Below are 22,280 nucleotides of genomic sequence, written 5' to 3' on the forward strand. Positions count from 1 at the left end.
TCTCACAATGAAGTCCCCAGTGGTACATTAGGTTGACAGTTGCTGGTCATAATGTTACCCATTCTGGTTAGTGCAGAGAGATATCTGCCCATGATAAGTCATTAGCAAAACCAAACCACTTGATTTGAGTGCAATATCATTTGTATGCTATTGTTAATAACCATAATCAATTGATTTGCATAACCCAATAACACTGATGATGTACATTGGTTCTATATATCCCATCCCATAGGGGCCCTTGGCAGGTAATCTGGAAACACTGGCTTGTGGGTGGGGGAGTCCCAGTCCTTGGCTGTGTAATGTGTGCGACAAAACAATTTGGTACCAATGAGTGCTTTTTTTACTCACGCAGAAAAAATGCCTTTGAATATTTTCCAAAGCATGTATGTACCAATTACTTCAGGCATACAGGCAGGTGAACTGTTTGCACATAATAAAAGGTGTTCTCTCTGTCTCTTAGTGCTCTTACTAAGTGCTCCCATTTATTGATTGGGCAGTGCCAAATGGAAGGATGTAGGTTCACAGGTTTGTTTGTTTTTAATTATTTCATCAAGAAAAAAATAGTGGCTTGTAGTTTTAGGCTGGAGACTTTTTAAAAAGCTTTGCATGCCCAATCAGTTCAAGTGCCAGAGAATTTCAAATTCCATTTGCACAACTGATACAGATACCTTCTCTCATTGACTGAACTATTTAAAAAGCTGCTCTTTGTAACTAGCAATACATGAATCTCAATTTTTGTTCTTGTCGGTTTCTCATTTTTCTAGTCCTAAGTTCAGTGTGCACATTTCTGCATCAGTTTACAGGTGACACACACATTTTTGCAAGACATTTTTGATAACATGCATTTTTGTGCATTATTTTCACCAATATAAACACTTTTGTGCACACTCCTTCTATCACCTATGGTTTGGTTGGAGAACTGTATCACAAAATCCACAAAAGTGTGCATTTCAAAGGATAGCTATGTTGATTCGGGAAATGTGAATTAGGTAGGTTTGCATCAGAACGTGAACCAAACATTTCCGTCTCCCCAATCCCTTAACTGTAACACCAAAAATGGGGAATCATGGTTTCTGTGGAGGCATTGCCTTGTAAAGTCAAACAAAATTTGAGTGGCAGGTTAACCTAAATTTAACCTAAAATTAACCTAAAGATTCAGTGGTTTCTTTTGGAGAGACAGTGTTGAGACATTGGCAGCCCTTAGACTGCTTAACATCAGTAGGTAGTCCGATAGCAACTTTATCTCTAGACACAGGCTGCTTAGACTAAACGTATGAGGTTCTGTATGGACAGACAAAGCTGTATTGGCTCCTGATGCCATCTAACAACCACTGAATAAGCAACCTGTAGTATTCCAATTCCATTAGCTGCACCCAACAACAGTAGATAGCAAGGGAGCAGCATCCTCTTCTGGCCAGGACAGCTCTCTATATTGTCCTTCAGCTCTCTATATGTCCTTCAGCTCTCTATATTGGACAAACAGGCCAAACCTTACGCCAAAGAATAAACGGACATAAATCGGACATCAAGAATCACAAGACAGAGAAACCAGTAGGAGAGCACTTCAATCTCCCAGGACATTCTATACAAGATCTCAAAGTAGCTGTATTACTACAAAGGAATTTCAGAAATAGACTGGAAAGAGAAGCTGCTGAATTGCAACTCATTACCAAACTTAAAACCATGGAGAGACCTGGTCTGAACAAAGACATTGGATTCTTATCTCATTATACATGACAAAGCCATTTTTCACCTTCTCACCCCTTGCTTTTTCCTGTAAGACCTATTGCAGTCGTTAAGAGTCGTCAACAGGCTCATCACAGCTATCTGCCAATCACCCATTCCCACCACCCTTCTGAGTAATACCCCTCCCCACCTTCTCACTATATAGAAGGATCTGGCAACTTCTGTTTCAGTGTATCTGAAGAAGTGTGCATGCACACGAAAGCTCATACCAAGAACTAACTTAGTTGGTCTTTAAGGTGCTACTGGAAGGGAAAAAAATTTTTTTGTTTTGATTCTGGCCAGGAGTCGCACTAGAGATTAGAATGGGAAGAATTCCTGTCCCTTATACAGCAGACATTAAAAATGCCATTGCAGAGTTTAGTATCTCTGTTTTTAGTTTATGTTTACTTCAGACAATAAGAATCACCATTATTTCTTGGCCATTTAGCAAACTTATTAGAAGGTATCTATGGCAGTCATAAGAAAGCCAACTCAAATCTTAGTATTCTTCATGAATTCTTCTCCTTCAGATCATCCATAACGCTAGGCCAGCCCATTGGGAAAGTTGGAACTCCACCTGTGTGATCCATCCAAATATCACGTTACGTAATCAGCGATTCTGTTTTTGTTGCCATTTTTTTTTTAAAGTATGCAATTTCTTTGATCCTCAGGGTTTGAAAAATTGGCTGTCTTTACCATCCATTGTTAAGAAATGCAGACAGTGCAGCAGAAGGCCAACTGTAATAGGAGGCACAGTGAAAATGATATTTTAGGAGATGGATTAGGATGCAATGTAGGACCAGTTGAAAGGGCATATTAAACCATTATGACTGTTCATAATGCTGGTTGCTAGAGACCACAACACAGACTGCCATTCTGGAGAGAAACAAGAGTTCTCTCTCATTCAGGTACTTTATAGAAGCTTGACGGACTCATAATTTACAGGACATTTGTGCTGTCCCACTATGTATCTGTGCTGTAGCTCTCGGTGAGAAGGAGTAGAGGAGAAACTTTCACTATCCTGCATGGACAGTGACAGAAACACCAGCACCACTTTTGGATTCTGGCAACAAAATCCCTAAGTTTGGAGCAATGTCAGGCAACTTTAACTACTGTCTTTTCAAGCAAATTAAAGCAACATCTTTCAAGTACACTTTCTATATCCATAAGTAGTGTTGAGATGGCAGTTTCTGAGGAGGCAAAAACTAACCATGCTTAAATTCAATGCATTTGAACAATCTGTGCATATTAGAACTCCTTATTAATGTTCCTTTTTAACTATCCATTTGAATGCTATTTTACTTCACAACAGTTTTCTAGTTTCTAATGTTAAAATCCCAAGTTTCAGACTGTTCTGCTTTTATTCATCCTTCGAACTTTATTATTATTATTACTTATTGAATTTATATACCGCCTTATACCTGGAGGTCTCTTCCCAAGCCCTTTTCCATTTCTGCAGCCCTATACATTTAAGACTTGTGGAATTGTCAGGCAAATTTAGATTTTTCTTGAAAGATGTAAAAACATCTTTAGGAATTTTAAAGGAAGTTTAAAGAATGCCAATTAGATTAGAAAAATGGATTGGGTGGAGGGAAGTTAATAGCCAGAGTGATATAGCAGACTAGGACTGGGAGACCCAGATTCAAGTCTTGACTCAGCCATAAAATTCATTGGTGACCTTTGGTCAGTCATTCAGTCTAATACGTTTCCTAGCCATAACCTATTTTGTGAGGATAAAATGGAGGCAGTGGGAAAACGTGTGCTATCTTGAGCTCCTTGAAATAAATGTGGGTCATAAATTGATAATGCCTGTGCCCTAGTGCTTTTCTAAGGTGGAATTGCCTTGAATTCATGCTTTCTAGAAACTATGTCCAATGGTGAATGTGCCTGAATCACTGAGACAACAGATCTTCCCCAACAGTTAGGCCACATGCCTGTGTAATATATTGTAACTGGGATTTTCAATGTATTGATTCTGCCTCTTTAACAAACTCATGAAAATGAGTTACAGATAGATAACACTGTATGGAGTGGAAATCAAGCAGTCTTTCATTTTTCAAGGCAGTCTACTTCCCATGCAACTCAGCTAGGTTATCGAATAATTCATCCCTTGAGTATACATCCCAAAAGGTGCTGGTTTAAGTATGCTAAGTTGTATGCCAAACTGTAAATACATGCTTCGTTCTCCCATTGCAAAGTCCGTCAATATTCTTGGCTGCAGTTTATAAGATTCAGAAACACAGATTTATTTTTTTTGTAATAGAACAATGGCAACCTGGAAGATGGCTGCACAGATTATGATGTAGGTATTTCTTCCACTTTTTCATTGTTCTGTGGGTCTACATTTCCCTGCATTCTCCTAAATTCCAGTTCAACAATAGCAAAACTTTAACATTACTTTAGAAATTGGAGTATGTAGAACTTGCCACAGCTTTTAGTTCCTTTGAAAGCCGACCTGAAAATGTATTTATTTATTTGATTCAATTCCATATATGAATCAGTTTCCATAAAAAAAACTTAAAGCAATTTCGCAGTAAAATCAGGGAAGAAAACAATTAAAAACTATCCATTATGTGAAAACAATTCATGTTGAGATGGTCTACCTTAAGAAACTGATGAAATCTGATGGATTTCTGAATGCCTTGGGGGGTTTTATGACTGACATGGTAGGTACTCCTGTTGCGGCTCTCATTTCACTGAGGACTGATGAAATGTTCAGAGCCATTGAAAGGATTCATCACCTCTAGGGAGCCCATAGATCACCTTGTACTCTAGTGACCTGTGGGCAATGACACAGGAGGATCAGTGGCTACAGTGCAGGTGGGGCAAATCTCTACTTATGGTGATTCCCAGTGGACCATTCTTAATGTGGAACACTGCAAGGTTGCTTTTTACCAAAAAAGAAGCAGAAGCTCTACAACTGCTTAAAGCAGTGACTGACTTTATTTATTTATTTTGCAAATTCAAAGACTTCAAAGCCCTCTGCTGCCTCATTTCTATCGTAGTCAGGGATGCCATAGGGGGTGGGTGGGTGTTGAGGGCCCCCTGAAATTTTCAAGAAGGGGACCAGGCTCCCTCAATATTCTGCGGCAATGTGTGCCCGTCACTCATGCAATTCAATTCATGAACTGGCCAGAGATACTGGCTTTTGCACTGGCTTCCCCTACCCTGTGGTACACAGTTCAAGCCTCTCCAACTTACCTTTCAGTCGATCCATTCTCCAATCCTTCCTACTTATCTTCTCTTCATTTGCCTTATCTGCCTTCTTATTCTCTAATGTTGCTGTTGTCAACCAGAAAATGAGGATGGATGAGAATAGGGAGAAATAATTGTAAATTAGTTGGTGCCGGGGGTTTTTTTGTTTTTGTTTTTACTATACTTCTCCTTCGCTTGCTGCACCCTCCCCCATTTCTACCTATTCCAATGCTGGCCAAATGGAACAAATTAATGTCAGGTTTTATCTGGTCAAGATAGAACCCAAGGCTGAAGTGAGCAACTCTTTGCAGATCCCACAAAACGAAGGTCTTGCAGTGCCAAATCTAGAATTATATTATGCTGCAGATTTCTTGAATGGATGAATCCTTCCTCAGAGCACCACTGGACATACGCAGAAGAACAGTCAGTGGGCAATGCCTTCTAAATATGGGCCAGTCAGTTATAGGTCAGAACAGAAGAGTCAGAACAAAGAGGACTGGTTCCAAAATAATGATCAGGGACCATGCTACAGCTCCTTATAGCTGTTGTGACAGAAGAAGCAGTCCAAGAAGCAGTTCAGGAAGCAGCCCAAGTACCCACATGCAGCAATATTACCAGCTGCACAACTTCCATCATCCTGAAAGCTATGGAGGAGGGTTCTGGCAGCCACCTCTCAGCAACACTCAACCAGGAGAGCACCTCCATGACTTGCAGTACAAGCTGCTGTTGGTGAAACTGGGTTTTGTGAGACTTCCCAGGCAAGCAACTGCCCAGTTCCATATTATGGTGGAGAGCAACCTCCACCATCGGCTGGTAACTTCTGCATTGCCTCCAACAGTAATACTCCCTTGTGTGCAATGGGGAATTGTCCAGCTGCAAATCCTGTACAAATGCTGAATGATGATGGAAGTGGTTCAGGCTCTCAGTTCTTCTCTTTAGGTCTAGTTTCAGAACAATGGAGCTAGACTGCCATTAGGGATTATCAGGCCTCAAACCCCCTACAAATGTTGCTTGACGATTACCAAAGTTGCCAGCAAAGCAATGTATTTCCTTCTCCCAGCACATTCCAGGGTTACCCATACATTTAAGATTTGTTTTCTATCTTTTAAATTTAATATATTTTAAAGTTTTTTTTTTTAAAAAAAGTTTGTTCTTGTAGTGGTTTTGTCTGGGATCATCATCTGGCTTTCCATTTACTGAAGCATTGGCATCCCTTTGTCCAAGTAAGCTAAAAGCTCTTGGATATTGAAATAAAAAATTTATCAAAATTATATTTCCTCATGGTATTAAAAAAAATCAAATAAATTTGTTCTGACTTGGCATTCACTTATTTTTTACAGTAGCAATAAGGGCCACAGTAAAAATCATCCTATTATGCTAGAATTTGGAATGCATGGTACAGTATTATTTTTGTATTTATACACACACAAAACTTTATTGTGGTCCATAGACCCCAAATACACAGTAGATTTTTTTTATTTACATTGTCGCTGTTTTAATTTCATTTTTGTATTATTCCCTTGTATTTATGGATGCATATTTGTATTTACCTTAACACGGATTTGAAGCCACTTTTGTCCTTCCAAAGAGGCTCCTGGGAGGCTGGAAGGACATTGCTGGAGCAACTCTTGGGATGGGGCAACTGTTTAAAATGTTTTAAACAACTCTAATTTTGGTACCTCTGTTTTGTTTTGCTCAGGTTGGTGTTGGTTAAATGTTTAGTTGGGCTTGGCAGTTATTTTAATTTGGATATAGCTGTAAACTGGTTATTGTTGTTGTTGTTGTTGGTTTCTATTGATTTATTGGTTGGTTAGTTGTTCGTACAGGATATTTTATTTTTTAATGTTTGATCCTTTGTTGTGTTTTATATATGTTGTCAGCTGCCCAGAGTGGATAGGGAAACCCAGCAAGGTGGGCAGGGTATCAATTTAAAAATTATTATTATAGGTCTAAGTGCATGATTAAAACATTTTTGTTTCGATAAGCCTATCTAGACATGTAGAAGTTACATGCGTCTTAGCTCTTTTTATCATATTTTGAATGTTTTTGAATACCTGTTTTTACTGAGAATTTAAGAGGTTTACATAGAATCAAGTTGTATGTAAAGTAACTAAATAGTTAAATCTTTGAACATCTGATGATTAGAGACACTGTACTAACTTTGAGAAATTGGCAAAGACCAGCCTCTGGCTCCTGATCTGAACAGCCTTGCCTGGTTAGTTCAATGGTTCCAGTTAGTCTCCTGTTTCCCACAATGGCTAACAGTACATCATTGAGCCACTTCTACTATCTTGTTGCCCAATTACTAAGTTTAGAGAAATCCTTCTACAGTTCTCATAGTCTCCTTGGGTTTGCAGCACCTTTGATTTGGTGTAGGGATGGACTAAAGCAGACTAATTTCATCCCAGTTCTGCCTCATGGGCATTCATGGGAAGTTTGCAGTTAAATTGTATGAATCTTGTGCACATTTTTTTACATAGAAATATGCATTTTACATAAAGCACACATTTTTAAAGTTAAGTATGTACATCACAGTACATTCATCACACATTTTGTACACATTTTCATGTAAAATGAATATTTTGTGCATTGTAATGGCATCACAAAGTGTGGGTGCACCAAAAGTTGTGTTCTCATCCACAAACCTAGTTCTGGAGCATTGGATTAGTTCAGTCCAATGCGAAAAGAAGTGACACCCATCCCTACTTTGGTGTCATTGACAAACTTTGCTCCTTCACTGCTCATTCCAAACTCTAGTTCATCTACAGATAAAATTTACTTCAGCCCTCTGCTTCCTGGTTAACCATATGACCCATTCTTATTTTGGTATTTTACTTTCCTTCTCTGTATAGAAGCAGACCAGTTTTTAAATGAAGTTGTTATAGAATATGCATAATATTGTTACTGCATGCGTCTTAGGGCCTGTGTCACTGTAACTCTGAAATCTTTAAACGGGTAGAATCCCCATAGGACTCCATTATGTGTAATAACTGATAAACTGCCATCAGAATCAATAAACTGTGCTAAATGACCCAAACTTGCACATTATTAACTACATTTTTCAGAGCTGAAACATTTTCTTTCTTTGCCACACTGCACATTTATTTTTGTAAATAATGGACTCAATTCCTCATCAACCTTTTTGATGCAAGGATTTCTTTCAGGAGGCTCTCCTTAAATATTGTTGGTGTTGTTTAGTTGTTTAGTCGTGTCTGACTCTTCGTGACCCCATGTTGTGCCCCAAGTTGATTCTTAAAGAAATAAAGGTGGCCAAAATAACCGGACTTAAAAGGAAAAAATCCAGGTACATAAGCAGCAGTTAACAGCTTACATATCATTGATCCAAATCCAGAATAAGCTGTTTTCAGAAAAAGGGGTTTCCTCAGGTAGATCAGCAAAACATATGCACAAGCAGTAGCTAGGATAGAGGACATATATACAGCTAGTACATGCAGAATTATATGCATTTTTCATGCTGGGGTCTAGATAATCTCCATGTTTTTCACATAGTTTTCTGGATGAAGACATATATGTATGAATAGAATCTGATCTGTTGCCTTTTATAGGTTAAAAGTGATTAATTAGGTACTCCGTAAAATTAAGGTTGCCCCCTGGGCAAGGAAGGTAGATAAATAGCTTTGAGTCCATTGGGCACATCTAGACATGATATGTACCACTATATGTTCTCTACCAATAAAACTTATATCCCATATGCCCCCACTCTTCTCCAGAGGGTGAGGGAAACACTGGAGCAAGATGGAAGGGTGGGATACACAGGGGAAGGAGATGGCGGGGAAGTCCCATTGCACCCCCAGAAGTGATTCTGCTTGCACAGTGAGCTGAATGCAACCCAAGGTTAGTGAGGGTGCGACTGGGCTGCTGTTTCATGTTCCTGCTTGAGTGCTATAGGCAGGGCCAGATTTAGGTTTGATGAGGCCCTAAGCTACTGAAGGTAATGGGGCCCTTTATATGTCCTCGAGGACTCCACAGCCTATGCTAGCCTCAGTAGCAGGCAAATTCAGCAGTGATAGAAAATCAGACCATGACTGGCTGGCTCCAGGTCTCTAAACAGACCTGATACAAGTAGTTTTAAATTAGAAATCCTGAACCCACATATCTGTACTATGGAGCACCTGTTGCTCAAAATAAAATTAGAAGTATCTGGATTTCTCTGAGCAAATCTCACCATGCGCTGTAAATTTCCAAAAATTTTAAATACACGTAGAGTTTTAGAAAACATAGTTGGTGCACTTTCAAGGTTTGTTCCTAGAGTTTGGGGCTTTCTGTATTATCTAGGAAATACATTTTGAAAACACAGAGTCCAGGTCTGTAAACTGGACGAAGAAGACTTAATGAAAAGATGCTTTTAAAAGTCAAGAAAAAGAAAATATTCGTACAAATTTCAATGCAAATTTCAATGCTAGTTTCTCTTAATCTATATAAACCAAGCGCAGGAAGCAATTACATGTTTGTAATTACACCAGAGACTCAAACATTTTCCAGGAGGTCAATATGGTAATATGAGAGTAATTATCTAACTTACTCATAAGAGAGCCCAGAAAATGCTGGGTAAATCCATGCAAATCCATAAACAATTATTGTGCTGCTCCTTATTACGGTGCAAGTTACAGTCTAGAGCATTGGCATCGTAATCTTGCTTTCTGGCATGGAAACTGAAAACTGCTGTTTTGCTCTTTTGTTTTGCAGACTCAATGCACATAGAAGATGTTGAAGCCGTTCAGAAACTTCAAGATGTCTTACATGAGGCACTGCAGGATTATGAGGCCGGGCAGCATATGGAAGACCCACGCCGGGCTGGCAAGATGCTGATGACTCTGCCGCTGCTGAGGCAAACCTCCACCAAGGCTGTGCAGCACTTCTACAACATCAAACTGGAAGGCAAAGTCCCCATGCACAAACTTTTTTTGGAAATGCTGGAGGCCAAGGTCTGACTAAAGCATCCTGGGCCTTCCAGTCACGCACGCTGGAATTTTAATGAAAGGGAAAACCATAAACAGGAAAACCACGACAAAGAAACTTTAGCATCTAAATTAAGGAAACTAAAATGACTGCAGTGATACGTCGCAGCAAGACTGAGAAGCAGCAGCTCTTTCTATTTCGTGTCTTCTCCGACACAGTTTCCCTTTCTTGATTTCTCTCTTCTTTTTACCGTTCTGATTTTTCTTTTTCTTTTTCTCTCCCCTACACCCTATGCTGCTGAATCTTTTAAAAAGAGGTCTCTAATAGAAGAGAGATGGAAGCCAGGCCTGCCAAAGGATTGAAATCCATAACATGGATGCCAGTGAACTTATTACGAACCACAATACCCCAATGACAAAGGAATCAAAAGAGAACCATCGTAAATAGCAGTACAGTACAACACGATGAACTGACTGAATGCAGTATTAGGTTTCACTAGAGCAGCCTCTAATTAGACGACTTCGATGACGACGCATTGGCTGCTTCTTATCATTGCATTTCCATCTAGATCAGTTACAGCCATTTGATTCCTTAATTGTTTTTTCAAGTCTTCCAGATATTTCTTAGGTTAGCTACAATGTAACTTTTTCAGGGAATAGTTTGAGCTTTATTCATTCATGCAATACTAAAGAGGAAAGATAAATAAATAATACTGCATTTTTTTGTGCTGGCTTGAACAATGACAAACATTTAATGAAGGACAAATTAATCCTGAAGGAAGATTTTTTTAAAAAAACAAATGTTTTGGTTCTTCTTACTAACAGAAGATTTTTTTCTACCAGCTTTACCACTTTTCAGCCATTTGTTAACGTGGGAATTTATCTTACTCAAGCAATAGTTGAAGGGAAGGTGCATATTATCACGGATGCAATTTATGTTGTGTGCCAGTCTGGTCTAAGACATCCCGTTTCTTCGCATGAGCTCCAATTTATATCTTAAGTGTTCACTGAAACAAAGGATTAGATTACACCTACAGTATATCAGAGTAGTCTAACATGTTAAGATGCCATGTCAAATAGGAATTTAAAAAAAAAAGTTAGTAAGTGCTTCTGTACGGCCAAGGTACAATTGCTACATGATACTGTGTGTTAATTAATAATATGGCTTGTCTTTACAAAATTGCAGACTTTATTCCAAAGTTCAACCCACTGCAACTAGCAATAAGGCAGAATCAGATATCGGAATAGTCAGCCTCTGACCAAATTCAAGAACCTAGCACTTGTACCCATTATTTATTAATTTGTAAAAAAAAATATTATTTTGGGTAGATTGCCATTTTTAAACAAACAGCCTAACCAGTATACCTGCTTTTTCAACCAGTGTTCTCACAGCATAAAAGTTGGTCGATTTCAAGACTGTTAAGAGGTGTAATCTAATGTATAAACTAATTAGATGCCCCCAGAAAACTACAGTCGCTAAATAACCAATAAACAATAACCTCCATCAAATGCTATACCAATGTACCAGTGTTAGTAGCTGCTCCCTGTACTATGTGAACAACCTTATTCTATGTACACAAATGTAATTAAAATTGTAATCCTAACAAACAAAGGAAATGTAGTTCAGCTTTTCAATGTTTCATGTTTGCTGTGCTTTTTGGAATTTTTTCTGTTGCATTCAAAGACTGTTGTCTTGTTCTTGTGGTGTTTGGATTCTTGTGGCGTGTGCTTATAGACACAGGGTAGAATTAGAGACAATATTGGATGTAAAATTCCTCAGGAGACTTCAGTAGTATATTCTATTCCTTCTGATAATAAGGTTCTTCCTAGTAATAATTAAGAAATTGGAAAAAAAAATCCAACCAAGTACTCATTATGGACAAATACACATTGAAATCATAATATTTTCAAAACAAGGGATAATTTCTGTAACAGTTTATTATAGAATACCTATGTATAGCTTAGAAATAAAACTTTGAATATTTCAAGATTATAGATAAGTCTAATTTTTAAACGCTGTAAATATAGCTTTCATCCAATCATCTCTCAGATGTTGTTATTAACTTGCTCTGTGTTGTTGCAAAACCTTTTTTTTTTTAAATGCAGACACGTTTCCAAAATTATTGCTACTCGTGTGCTTTAAACAAAATACAACAGGCTGATGATACATCAACCTTGTGCTAGAAATACTGTATATCTCTCATTAGCTATATGGGATTCTCTTGTAGATTGTGTTTTTCTCAGTAGAGAAGTGACTGTCGTGTGGTCCTAGATAAATCATCATTAGCAATTCATTCAGTTGGCCAATAACTTGAAATTAATAGCGTGATAGGAGTTTGGAAATTGGCACGTCCCTTTTGAAAAATGGCAAAACCTCACAACTCCTGGGGGCGGGGGAGGGAAATGGTGCTCATTCTATAAAATTATTTATATATGTAAGAGTGCAGAATAATTATTTTCCAGAAAATTTGTGCAGGGTTTAAGTTGCTACTGTTCAACTACACTATATATGTATATATAAATATCTAATATAAATATTGTTTTTGCTGTATCGCATTGAAGAACTTGGGTTTTCAGGGTCAATAGCCAATCAACACACTCAGAAAAGAAAAGCATACAAAGACTTAAGAAAGCTGGAATGTGTTAAAGGAACACAGTGCAATTTTTTTTACTGTTGGTTTTCAGTAATTTTTAGAGCTGCAATGAACAAATATCTCGTGGCTGTACAATTGTTAACTGAAACACAGATACACTGCACAGGCATTAGAATAACATTTATCTTAAACCTTGCTGAACGAAATTTTAACTTATTTATTGTGAAGTATTGGGGAAGATTTCAAAAGGTGTTTTAGCATAACAAATTTCATTTAGAGGAATTGATCCAGAGGGAATTTCTCCTGCACAAGCCATTGAAATGAAAGGGTATTGTGTAAGAGCTCTATGGTCTTGTTTGGCTCCCCCATTCAGTTCAATGTGCAGAAGAAATTTCTAATAGGCTATTTTCTTTCCTCTTACTGTTATTTCTTTCTCCTTATTTAAAGCAATATGATTGTGTGACTCCTGGAAGTTACGCATTTGTTTCAATCAAATCAGATTGTTGTATTTATTCCACTATTTTGCATTTAAATGCTAACATAAAAAGATATAAAAAATTAAAACTGCTATTTTTCTTATGGAAGAGAAAATGGGTGTTGGTAATTGTATTTTAATTATTTAAGCGTCTCTGTTTACCTGCCTAGGAAAACACTTTATGGCAGTCTTATTGTGCAAAGATCGCAAAAGAGGGGGGGAAACTGAATTAAGCTGCTTATTATAATCCAGGAGTTGCATAATAACCACTAGTAAAAAACACAAATGAAAAAAAAATCATGTCTATAGCTGTAGATGGGCTTCACATCTGTAAAGCAATCAACTGTATATTTTTGTGATGTGTATCATACTGTGTGCTCCAACCAATGTCCATTTGTGTAAATGTATTTATTTTATATTGTATATATTGTTAAATGCAAAAAGGAGATATGGTTCTGTAACTCCAATCAGTTCAGATGTGTAACTCAAATTATTATGCCTTTCAGGATGATGGTAGAGCAATATTAAACAAGCTTCCACTTTTAATTGCTTTTAATTTTTTTGTGCGTTGTGGCTTTTGTTTTGCTCCCCCCCCCCCCCATCAAGGAATCAAATCAATAAGCCCTACCTTTAGTAGAGCTCTAAGGATCTACGCCCTCCAGCTAATGTAGCCACATGGCTACATGCTATATAAAGACTTGTCAAAATGAATTTCAGGGTGGTATAGTCATTTTGCATACACCTGAATATGCAGACTGTCCCTTAACACATTATAATTCATTCTGACAAGCACTTATTTAATCTTAAAACATCTCCACATCAAGCCACGTTACCGAAAATCATTACCTCTCAGTCAGTGTCATAAAAGAAAAGTTCCCTGCAATTCTGAGATCATATTACTACTGTCTACAATGGGCTATTTGCTTTCTTCATCAAAAGCTATAGTCATCATTCCACTCCTAAAACATGATTTATTCATTTATTTTACAAATTGGATAATCTTTTTTAAAAATAAAATAAAGTAAGTTCTTATTTGCAACAGCATTTATGAATTGCAAGCCAAAAAGCTAGTAGAGTGATAATGTAGATAGGTGTTAATGATGATCATTAGTAATTCTCCAGGACCATAGCTGAGCCTTGATTTAAATGTATCAGGAAACAGCATCTCTGGCTTGAGTCAGAAAGGTGGTACCTTCTTGCCACAGGGTCAACTTTTGCTTCTAGAAGACTTTTTTTTAGAATCAACATACAACTACTAATTTTGCTTTTTAGCCTGTCGTGATAGTATTTTGTCATTTGTTTGCTCAACATGTTTCTCACCTTCAGTGCTAGGCAGTCCCTAGAGAGGTCGTATGACACAAAGGTTTCTAAAGACAACCGAGTATTCAGCCCCTGCCCCTGTTTTTCCACCACCTCCTTCCACTATTAAGATAAATCACCAGGTTCCCTTTTGGTATTGGTATATTGCGTTCATAAAACATGTCTTCACGGAGATTCCAAATTATGACCCAAAAAAAGACTCTCTGTAGCACCTGATTTTTGGAGGAGTTACTAGAAAGAAATTTCCTAAAATATTTTCTTTTGTTGTGAAGAATTCATGACACTATTATTGACTGGGGTTTTTTGTTCACCCATGCCCAGCCCAGATGTAAGACTTAACAATGGTTTGTGATCATTATTATTTGTTGCTGAAACCATGGTTTAACTTGCTGTGCAACTTTTTCTCTTTTTAGCCATGACTTGCTTAGTGCAGGCCCATTTGATATTTTCAGTATAATGCAAACTCACTTCAGATTAGTCCCATGTCATGGCTTGCTTCCAATTATTCATTCAGATATAACAATTAACCATATCTTCCGGGTGGGAGGAGAGACTGAAGGGGGAAGGAGTGGTTTCTTCCCCATCCAATTAGTAAGGGTTGGACCCAAATACATGCAAATTGACCTCCACTCACGCAAGACAATTTCCAGCTACCAAGTTCCAGCACAGCTGTTGCACATGTGCTTTGTTGGTTGAGACACCAAATGGATTTACTTCTGAGTGAACTTGTATAAAATTGGGCTATTGCTATACTACTGCCATTTTATTCCATGCTCTGTTTCTCTATTATAAAAATTAACCCAGATTTTTGGCACCTGATTGCTAGTTGCCCTCTAAAAAAAGAGCTGATCATCTGCCTCATGCATTTTATCATATTTACATGCATGTTCTTTTCACTGTTTCCTAGGTGTAGACTCTCTAGGCTGATTCCCCAAATCCCAAAAGCCATTTCACTGAGGTTCCAGGCTTAGCCATGGGATTAGGCTGCATTGATCATCTTTAAATGCATGCTAACAAAATGGTTGCATGAAGCAAGCCTTTTCCTTGCTGTGGCTTGAATCTGAGAAACCCTATATATCATCGCCCCGAGCCATGCAATGACAGCTGTTTCCAGCAGGTGGCTTTTCTTGGGTCTTGGGTGCACTGATTCAGCAGTCATGACACATAAAAACTGTATTGGGACTGTGGCAAAATCTCATATAGTCCAAATAACAGAACCAGGACTACCAGGGTAAACACTGCCTGTCATACACAGCTGTCAATTTACAAAATCCTCTTGGTAACTGATATGAGTGTCTGAATGGATCCAGTGAGCATCTGCTTGCTCAAACACCATTTTCCCAGAGGGGCAAAATATTGTGCTGAAAAGCAACAAGCACTTTCCAAGATTTGGAAAAGGAAACCACACATTCCCCCATGAAACCTAACAGCATTGCAAAAATCCAAGAGAGGCAGTTAAGTAATACTGTACCCAGTGCCTAGTAGCCCCTGGCATTGGTAAACAGAGGAGTCCATTTCAAATATGAAGCAAAGGCACCACAGTTACAAGTGGTTTTGTGCAGAAATTTAAGATCCTAAAAACTACTGGCATTCTATGACTCCATCTGATTTCAAGACCGACCACTGAATTCACAATCATTCCCGCTCAAGCCCACTTTATAGAGGTCACTTGATATGTCCCTACAACAAAAATACCCCTTGCAGAAGGCATATTGCAAGAGAAATGTTCATTTCAGCAAGATGCTACTGATTGTCATCTGTCACTGACCTTCCCTGCACCTAGTGCCAAGCCTCCCTACTGAACATACATGGCTAAAGTGGCTGGCAACCTGCTGAGAACAAAGAGGGACACACTGATTCATTCATTTGATTTATATTCTGCTTTCTGAACCATAAGGACCCACAAAATGGCTTGCAATAACTTAAAACATATTATAAAGTAAAATCAAAATGTAAAATGCATATTAAATTAAAACAGAGACAAATACACACACACACACACACCATATTGCCACACCCCATTTGCAGGTGGTAAAATAGGGGGCACCTCGGCAAAGAAGTATGGAATAAGGTCTTACCAGTGCTGTTATTGGTATTTCTCCAAGTGCCCGATGATTAGTGCTTGCCATTTTTATACCCAAATGGTCCAAGATGTCACGCAGTCATCATGTAGCATCATTACGATAGCAGCTTTCGAGGAGGGAAATGGCAGTCTTGGGAGAACTGAAACTGGTGGCAGTAAATTTTTTTTTAAAAAGAGAGATATGCTGTGCTCCTTTAGTCTCGACCCCACACCCCCAGTTTGAACTAGAAGTTCCTGCTGGAAAATTTCAGCTCAGTTAGAAGTACTACATACCGATCTGTGAAGAAGCCCTTTATCAAGGGTCAAGGATGTGGTTACCAAAATGTGGTAACCAGCTGTGTTACCAAAATGTGGAAGATGAGCTTGGTGACCTGGGAAGGACCATGGCAGCTTGAGCTACTGATGCCAGCAGTCGGGAAAGACTTACATAGTAATATCTAAATTGCAAAAATGTTGAAGAGAACAAATGGTGCTCATAGCAAAGTTGAAAAATCTGTTGCCCTTCCAGATATTGCTGGACTACAGCTCCCATCCGCCTTGATCGTTGGTCGTGCTGGGTAGGACGGTTGGGAGTTGCAGCCCAACAATTGTATACAGCCACAGCCTCTCTATTTCTGTCCTACGGCATACTCTGTAAATTTCACCTGAATGCCAAAAATAGGAATCCTGTTGCTATTTGCCCCCTTTCCCCCTTTATTTTATTTGTGCTTTGCTTTCATGTGCGCTGTGAACTGAGACGTCTTAGACATGAGCAGTGTTTATCCTTTTATTAGGCTTTACAGCCGTTCTTCCACAAGACTCAAATACCCATCCTTCAGTTTTCTTAAAATCAGTTAATATACAGAAAGCAAGAAGCATCCAATTGATTATGTGTGGCATCTTATTATTAAGCGAGGCTGGAGGGGGGAGGGGGGAGGAGAGAGAAAGGAATTTTAAAATATAATCCTCCTTTCCCAGGAGCATTTGTCTTGTTCTCTGTGAAGTTAAAGGTCTGAAATAATGTGCCCATCAGGAGCTCAATGTTGCATGCCCATGCCAGTTGGTCCAAGGGCTTGTTATGATGGTAATGACCTGCTGCAACGTGAGCTTTGATGGCAACAATACAATTGCTACCAGCTCACCCGCTGGGAGAAATATTTTATTATTGTCAAATGCCCTCCACAGAGATTTGTTTTGCCTGTTCCTGTTTAAATTAAATCTGGAAAAGGACTGCATTATCATTTCTCTGGAGCATCACTGAAATAAACAGCGAGTTTTTCAAATTTAGGATTCCTGGCCAGTTTTTAAATATTCTTTATTAGCAGAGAAATTACAGTAGGTGAAAGCAGAGCTGCAGGAATGCGATGGCACCGCGCGAATGCGAGCGCTGCCTGGAAGGACACGGACTCCCTCTGATTTTGCAGATGAGAGTCAAATTAATAATTAATTGGGCCATAAAAATGGGAGGCCTTCGAGATGCACAGAAAGGACAGCACTTCGCTGTGGCTTTCAGAGGAAATTAGGTCATAAAACAACAACATCGCCGCTTTTGAGTAGGCACCGTTACAAAAAAAGCAGGATATAAATTTATTTATTTGTTGTGCCGAATTTGTATTTATTAAGTTGTGGCGTAACTAGAGTTCTTTGACTAATGAACCATTAAAAAGAATTTAAAAGAAATCCAGTAAAGCAGCAGTCACAACGCAACACTGAGAGCAGCCTGCAAAGCGCTAAGAACAGTGCAAAAGTCTTATAAAGCATGACATGCAAAGCAGAATGAATATCATTTCAGTCCAACAGCCACAAACACATCCTCACAATAGCTACAAAAACACCCTCATAGAGGTGGAACAACATTCTAAGCCACCATAAAATGGAGATCACAGTATTTAGATACATGATTTAAAATGTTAAAAGGCTTAGACTTTTTATTTTTTTTAAGTATTTACCTGTAGCTGAAAATACATTAAAACAGGAGCTAGGTGAGCCTTTCTGGGGTAAGTGTTTCACAACCAAGGGTCCACCACTGAAAAGGCCCTCACCCTCATAGATACCATTTATTACTGAGGCACTCAGAGAAGGGCCTACATGCACATGGGAAGAGGAGATCTTTCAGATACTGAGGTCCCATGATGTGCAGGGCTTTACAAGTCAAAGCTGACACTTCAAATTATGCTTGGAAACCAGACAAATTCATCAACAATCATCTCAGGTCTAAAAGATCCACGTTGTCTCTCCATATTGTATAATTATATTGCAACATAGGGAAAATACCCTGTTGCTCTATTTTGACTCTACCACTAGGTTCATACAAATACAAAAGCAATATACTTAAACATGCAAAATGAACATGGGCAGCAAGTACCTGCTGAACACTCAGTTCCTCAGCTAATGGGTAAGTGCGCAAGGACCTCTGTTTGAAAATCAGCTGGAAACCCAGCTAGTTGGAAGGGAGAAATGGGGACTGCAATGCACTCCCTGCACTTGCTAAAGGCCAACTGAAAACAAGAGAGCATTGTGGTGCCTTAAAGACCAGCATGAGTATTATCACCATGTGCCAAACAGAGGGAGTTCTGGAGGGTAGCCACACAAGAATGGGCTTTTTCAAGCCAGCCCATCCCACCAGTGGATTGTTGTCCCCGGAGAAACATGCCTGGCACTTTCATCATTGGTTTTCAGGCACCACACTAAGGCCCTGTTATTCACTCAGACCTTGGGTAACTTCAGTATACACATTTAAGCACCAGGTAAAAACGTTTCTCTTCAACCAGGCCTTGGGCTGATTGACATCCAATGGCCTTTCAAATATACATGGTGCATGTACACCATTATAATCATCATCATCATCATCTTTTAGTGGAGTGGTTAAGACAAGTCCTTATTTATCTATATCTTATCTGGCTGAGTTGCTTTGATACTTTTTCTTTTGTATACAGTGAATAACAAATGTAATAAATACAGTTGTGCCTTGGAAGTTGAGCGGAATCTGTTCCAGAAGTCCGTTCGACTTCCAAAACGTTCAGAAACCAAAGCGTGGCTTCTGATCAGCTGCAGGAAGCTTCTGCAGCCAATCGGAAGCTGCGGAAGCCCCATCGGACATTCGGGTTCCAAAGAACATTCGCAAGCCAGAACACTCACTTCCACGTTTGTGGTGTTCAGGAGCCAAAACGTTTGACTGGCAAGGCATTCGGGATCCGAGATACGACTGTACTACTACTAAACATTATGCTATAAGTGTGCTTCATCAGATACAATAAAAAAACAAGTACTTGAGAGGTCCACGAGGGTGGGACCAATGCCTTCTCTTTCACCAGAGCCTCGGTCCTCATGCAAAGGGATGCTGCTGTCCAATCAGCACTCCTCCCATGCACCATGTACTTATCTCCAAAGCCACTGTGTGACACCTACAGGAAACAGTATGGCGTATCCTTGCCCTTCAGCCACCAAAAATATTGACAGCACTTAAGAACATATTGTACACGCTTGGTAACTTCTGCTGGGCCCTTCTTGGACAAAACATGGACTCTGAAGTTGAATCATGGATCTTTTTGGTTTGGCAGATTCTATTTCCCCATTGCATCCGGCCTGATGGCTTTAGCTCCTTACTGGGCCTCCATCACTCACCTGATCTCACAAGTATGTCATGTCCTTTGGGACCCTCCCACCATAGGCCAGCTCCTTCTGTTCCTACTTGATTCCATGCCCTGTGGGATCTCATACCATTGTCTTACTGTGTAGTAACGTGGTACCTCAGGTTACAAACACTTCAGGTTACAGACTCCGCTAACCTGGAAGTAGTACCTCAGGTTAAGAGCTTTACCTCAGGATGAGAACAGAAATTGCATGCCGGCAGCGTGGCGCCCCCATTAGCTAAAGTGGTACCTCAGGTTAAGAATGGTTTCAGGTTAAGAACAGCCCTGCAGAACGAATTAAGTTTGTAACCAGAGGTACCACTGTATTAGGTGAACCTTCCCTCATTCCTTTCCCACAAACCTAGAAGCCTGGACACTCAGAATCAAGGAGGCAGCGTAGAAAGGGAAGGAAACTATCAGCTGTGACTTGCTGTAAATGCACACAGAAGCAACCTAAGCTTGTCTACTGGAAAGTCTACTAGTCATGTATATACTTTGTATAAAAGCAGTGAAGTCACTCTGCAATTTTGTTTTGTTTTTAGCACCGTTTGGGAATAATCTATTGGTTTTCCCAATTGTGCTAATGGTGGAAATGAAAGGAGTTAATAGGGAACTATTTTAACAGTAACAGCATTAAACTCACACTCCTAACACTCTCTCCAGTTCACTGTACCATGTGCTCTGTCTAATCTTTTCACAGCTTCACTAGGACTGTCTACAATGTGAGGGACTGTTGGCAAAATGTAGTCAATGGGGAGGAGAAGCAACCTAGAAGCTATAAGCCTTCTACAGATTTACAAAACTGATTATTCCAAGTTTTATATAACGTTAACGACAGTAGTAACTATGTAATGTATAAAGGGAAGTAGACAGTGCTAAATGTGATCTATTGTTGCTATCTTTAAATAGCGAAAAAAGAGAACCTAAGCAGTCTTTTGTTTTTCAGGAAACAGAGTTGATCATGTTTAGAACTGGGTGCCATTTCCTTCTAAAATCATCATTAAATTCAGGATTAGCTGATGTGAAAGTCCAATTGATGCAAGATTTTATCCATACTTCATATTTTGCATACATTTTCATTCCATTTTTGGATTTTTGGGTAGAGTTTTGGGACTTGGATTTTTCTGCAGTTTGGAACACTGTTGCTTCTAAAAGGCAACAATCCTAGAAGCATGGAATCATAGAATTGTATGGTTTGGGTTTCAATAATAGATTAAAAAGGAAAGTGTGCTTATACTGGCAATTCACATAGTTATCACAGTGATTTACATCACTATATTTTTTTTCCAACAAAAAAATAGTCTCCTATCCCACACAAGGCTGACCAGGACCAAAATGAATAGATGCTCCTTTACTAAATGCACCACTAAATGAATTTCTGCGAGGCTCTTATTGTATCTTAAATACAAATGAGTTCTCTCTTATAACCAGGAGATTTAGGGGAAGAAACTCCAAACTCCCAGTGTGAAAAGATTAAGGTCAATCTCCCGTACTTCACGCCACAAAACCTTTTCACAAGAACAAAAGAAGGAACCTAAAAAACACAGCTGTAATATGTTTTTATAACACAAGCAAAAAAGAAGAATTTTCCCTTAAGCAGCAATCAGTAGTTGCATGTTTGTGGATTGCTAGTGAAGGGAAATTTACACCTAAGTATAAAAGGTTAAAGAATTGTTGAAAATCTTTATATACGACATATATTGATTCGAAGAATACTAATATAATCATAAAAATGTTTAGAATCAATGTTGATAATTGTTAATAAGCTAATATAGCTGCCCAACAATAAATATAACTTGGGTGGCTTACAAACAAAACTATATTAGAAAATATATAATTAAAATTAACAGGAAGCATTACAGGACAGGCAAAAAAGTTCCCCCTGAAACGCAAATGGTATAAGAAGTTTAAAGCCTAGATTTTAAAACATAATTTAAATTATGTTTGAATTACCTGCACCCAAAAGAGCATAGCGAAGGTGCCAAGTGAGCCTCTCTGGGGAGCCTATTCTATAGCCATGGTGCCACTACCAAAAAGGCCCTCTTAGTAAGCACTTGCCTAACTTCACTTGGCCTGGACATCTAGAGCAAAACCTCAAAAGAAGATCTTAGGGTTCAGATAGGCATATGTGGGAGGAGGTAACCTGGTTCCAAACCATTAAAAGCAGCATTTAAAGTGGGCCTGGAAATATGTATGCCTATTTGAGCACGATACACTTGAATAATAAACCAGCAATATGCCTTAAAACAATTCAGCAAATTGAATTAAGATTCTCTGTTGACTTTCTCTCTATCTCTCATGCACATTCTTTACACTTTATATCCAACTTTTCATACATCTTTATAGAGTCAGGAAAAA

The 22,280-nt window shown here is 38.8% G+C and overlaps 1 protein-coding gene and 1 long non-coding RNA gene across 38 annotated transcripts in view; one reads left to right on the forward strand and one right to left on the reverse strand.

Moving 5' to 3' along the window:
* ESRRG (estrogen related receptor gamma) overlaps positions 1–13,464 on the forward strand; it is a 471,650-nt gene extending 458,186 nt beyond the window's left edge. For all 35 annotated transcript variants that reach the window (XM_083605305.1, XM_083605327.1, XM_083605314.1 and 32 more), the window contains one exon: positions 9,628–13,464. In XM_083605305.1, coding sequence (XP_083461431.1) covers positions 9,628–9,872 — 245 coding nt within the window. In that variant the 3' untranslated portion in view covers positions 9,873–13,464. The remainder of the gene's footprint in view (positions 1–9,627) is intronic.
* Positions 1–22,280, reverse strand: part of LOC310758816 — a 36,798-nt gene that overhangs the window by 809 nt on the left and 13,709 nt on the right. For 2 of the 3 annotated variants that reach the window (XR_014545953.1, XR_014545954.1), the window contains exons 3-4: positions 16,307–16,457; positions 10,759–10,846 (exon numbers count right to left, since the gene is read on the reverse strand). This is a non-coding gene — a long non-coding RNA (uncharacterized lncRNA). Of the gene's footprint in view, positions 1–10,758; positions 10,847–16,306; positions 16,458–22,280 lie in introns of those variants that run through there. The other variant, XR_014545952.1, reaches the window with a different exon arrangement.

Source organism: Podarcis filfolensis (genome assembly GCF_964270895.1).
Source record: "Podarcis filfolensis genome assembly, chromosome: 3".
In the NCBI taxonomy this organism is placed as follows: Eukaryota; Metazoa; Chordata; class Lepidosauria; order Squamata; family Lacertidae; genus Podarcis; species Podarcis filfolensis.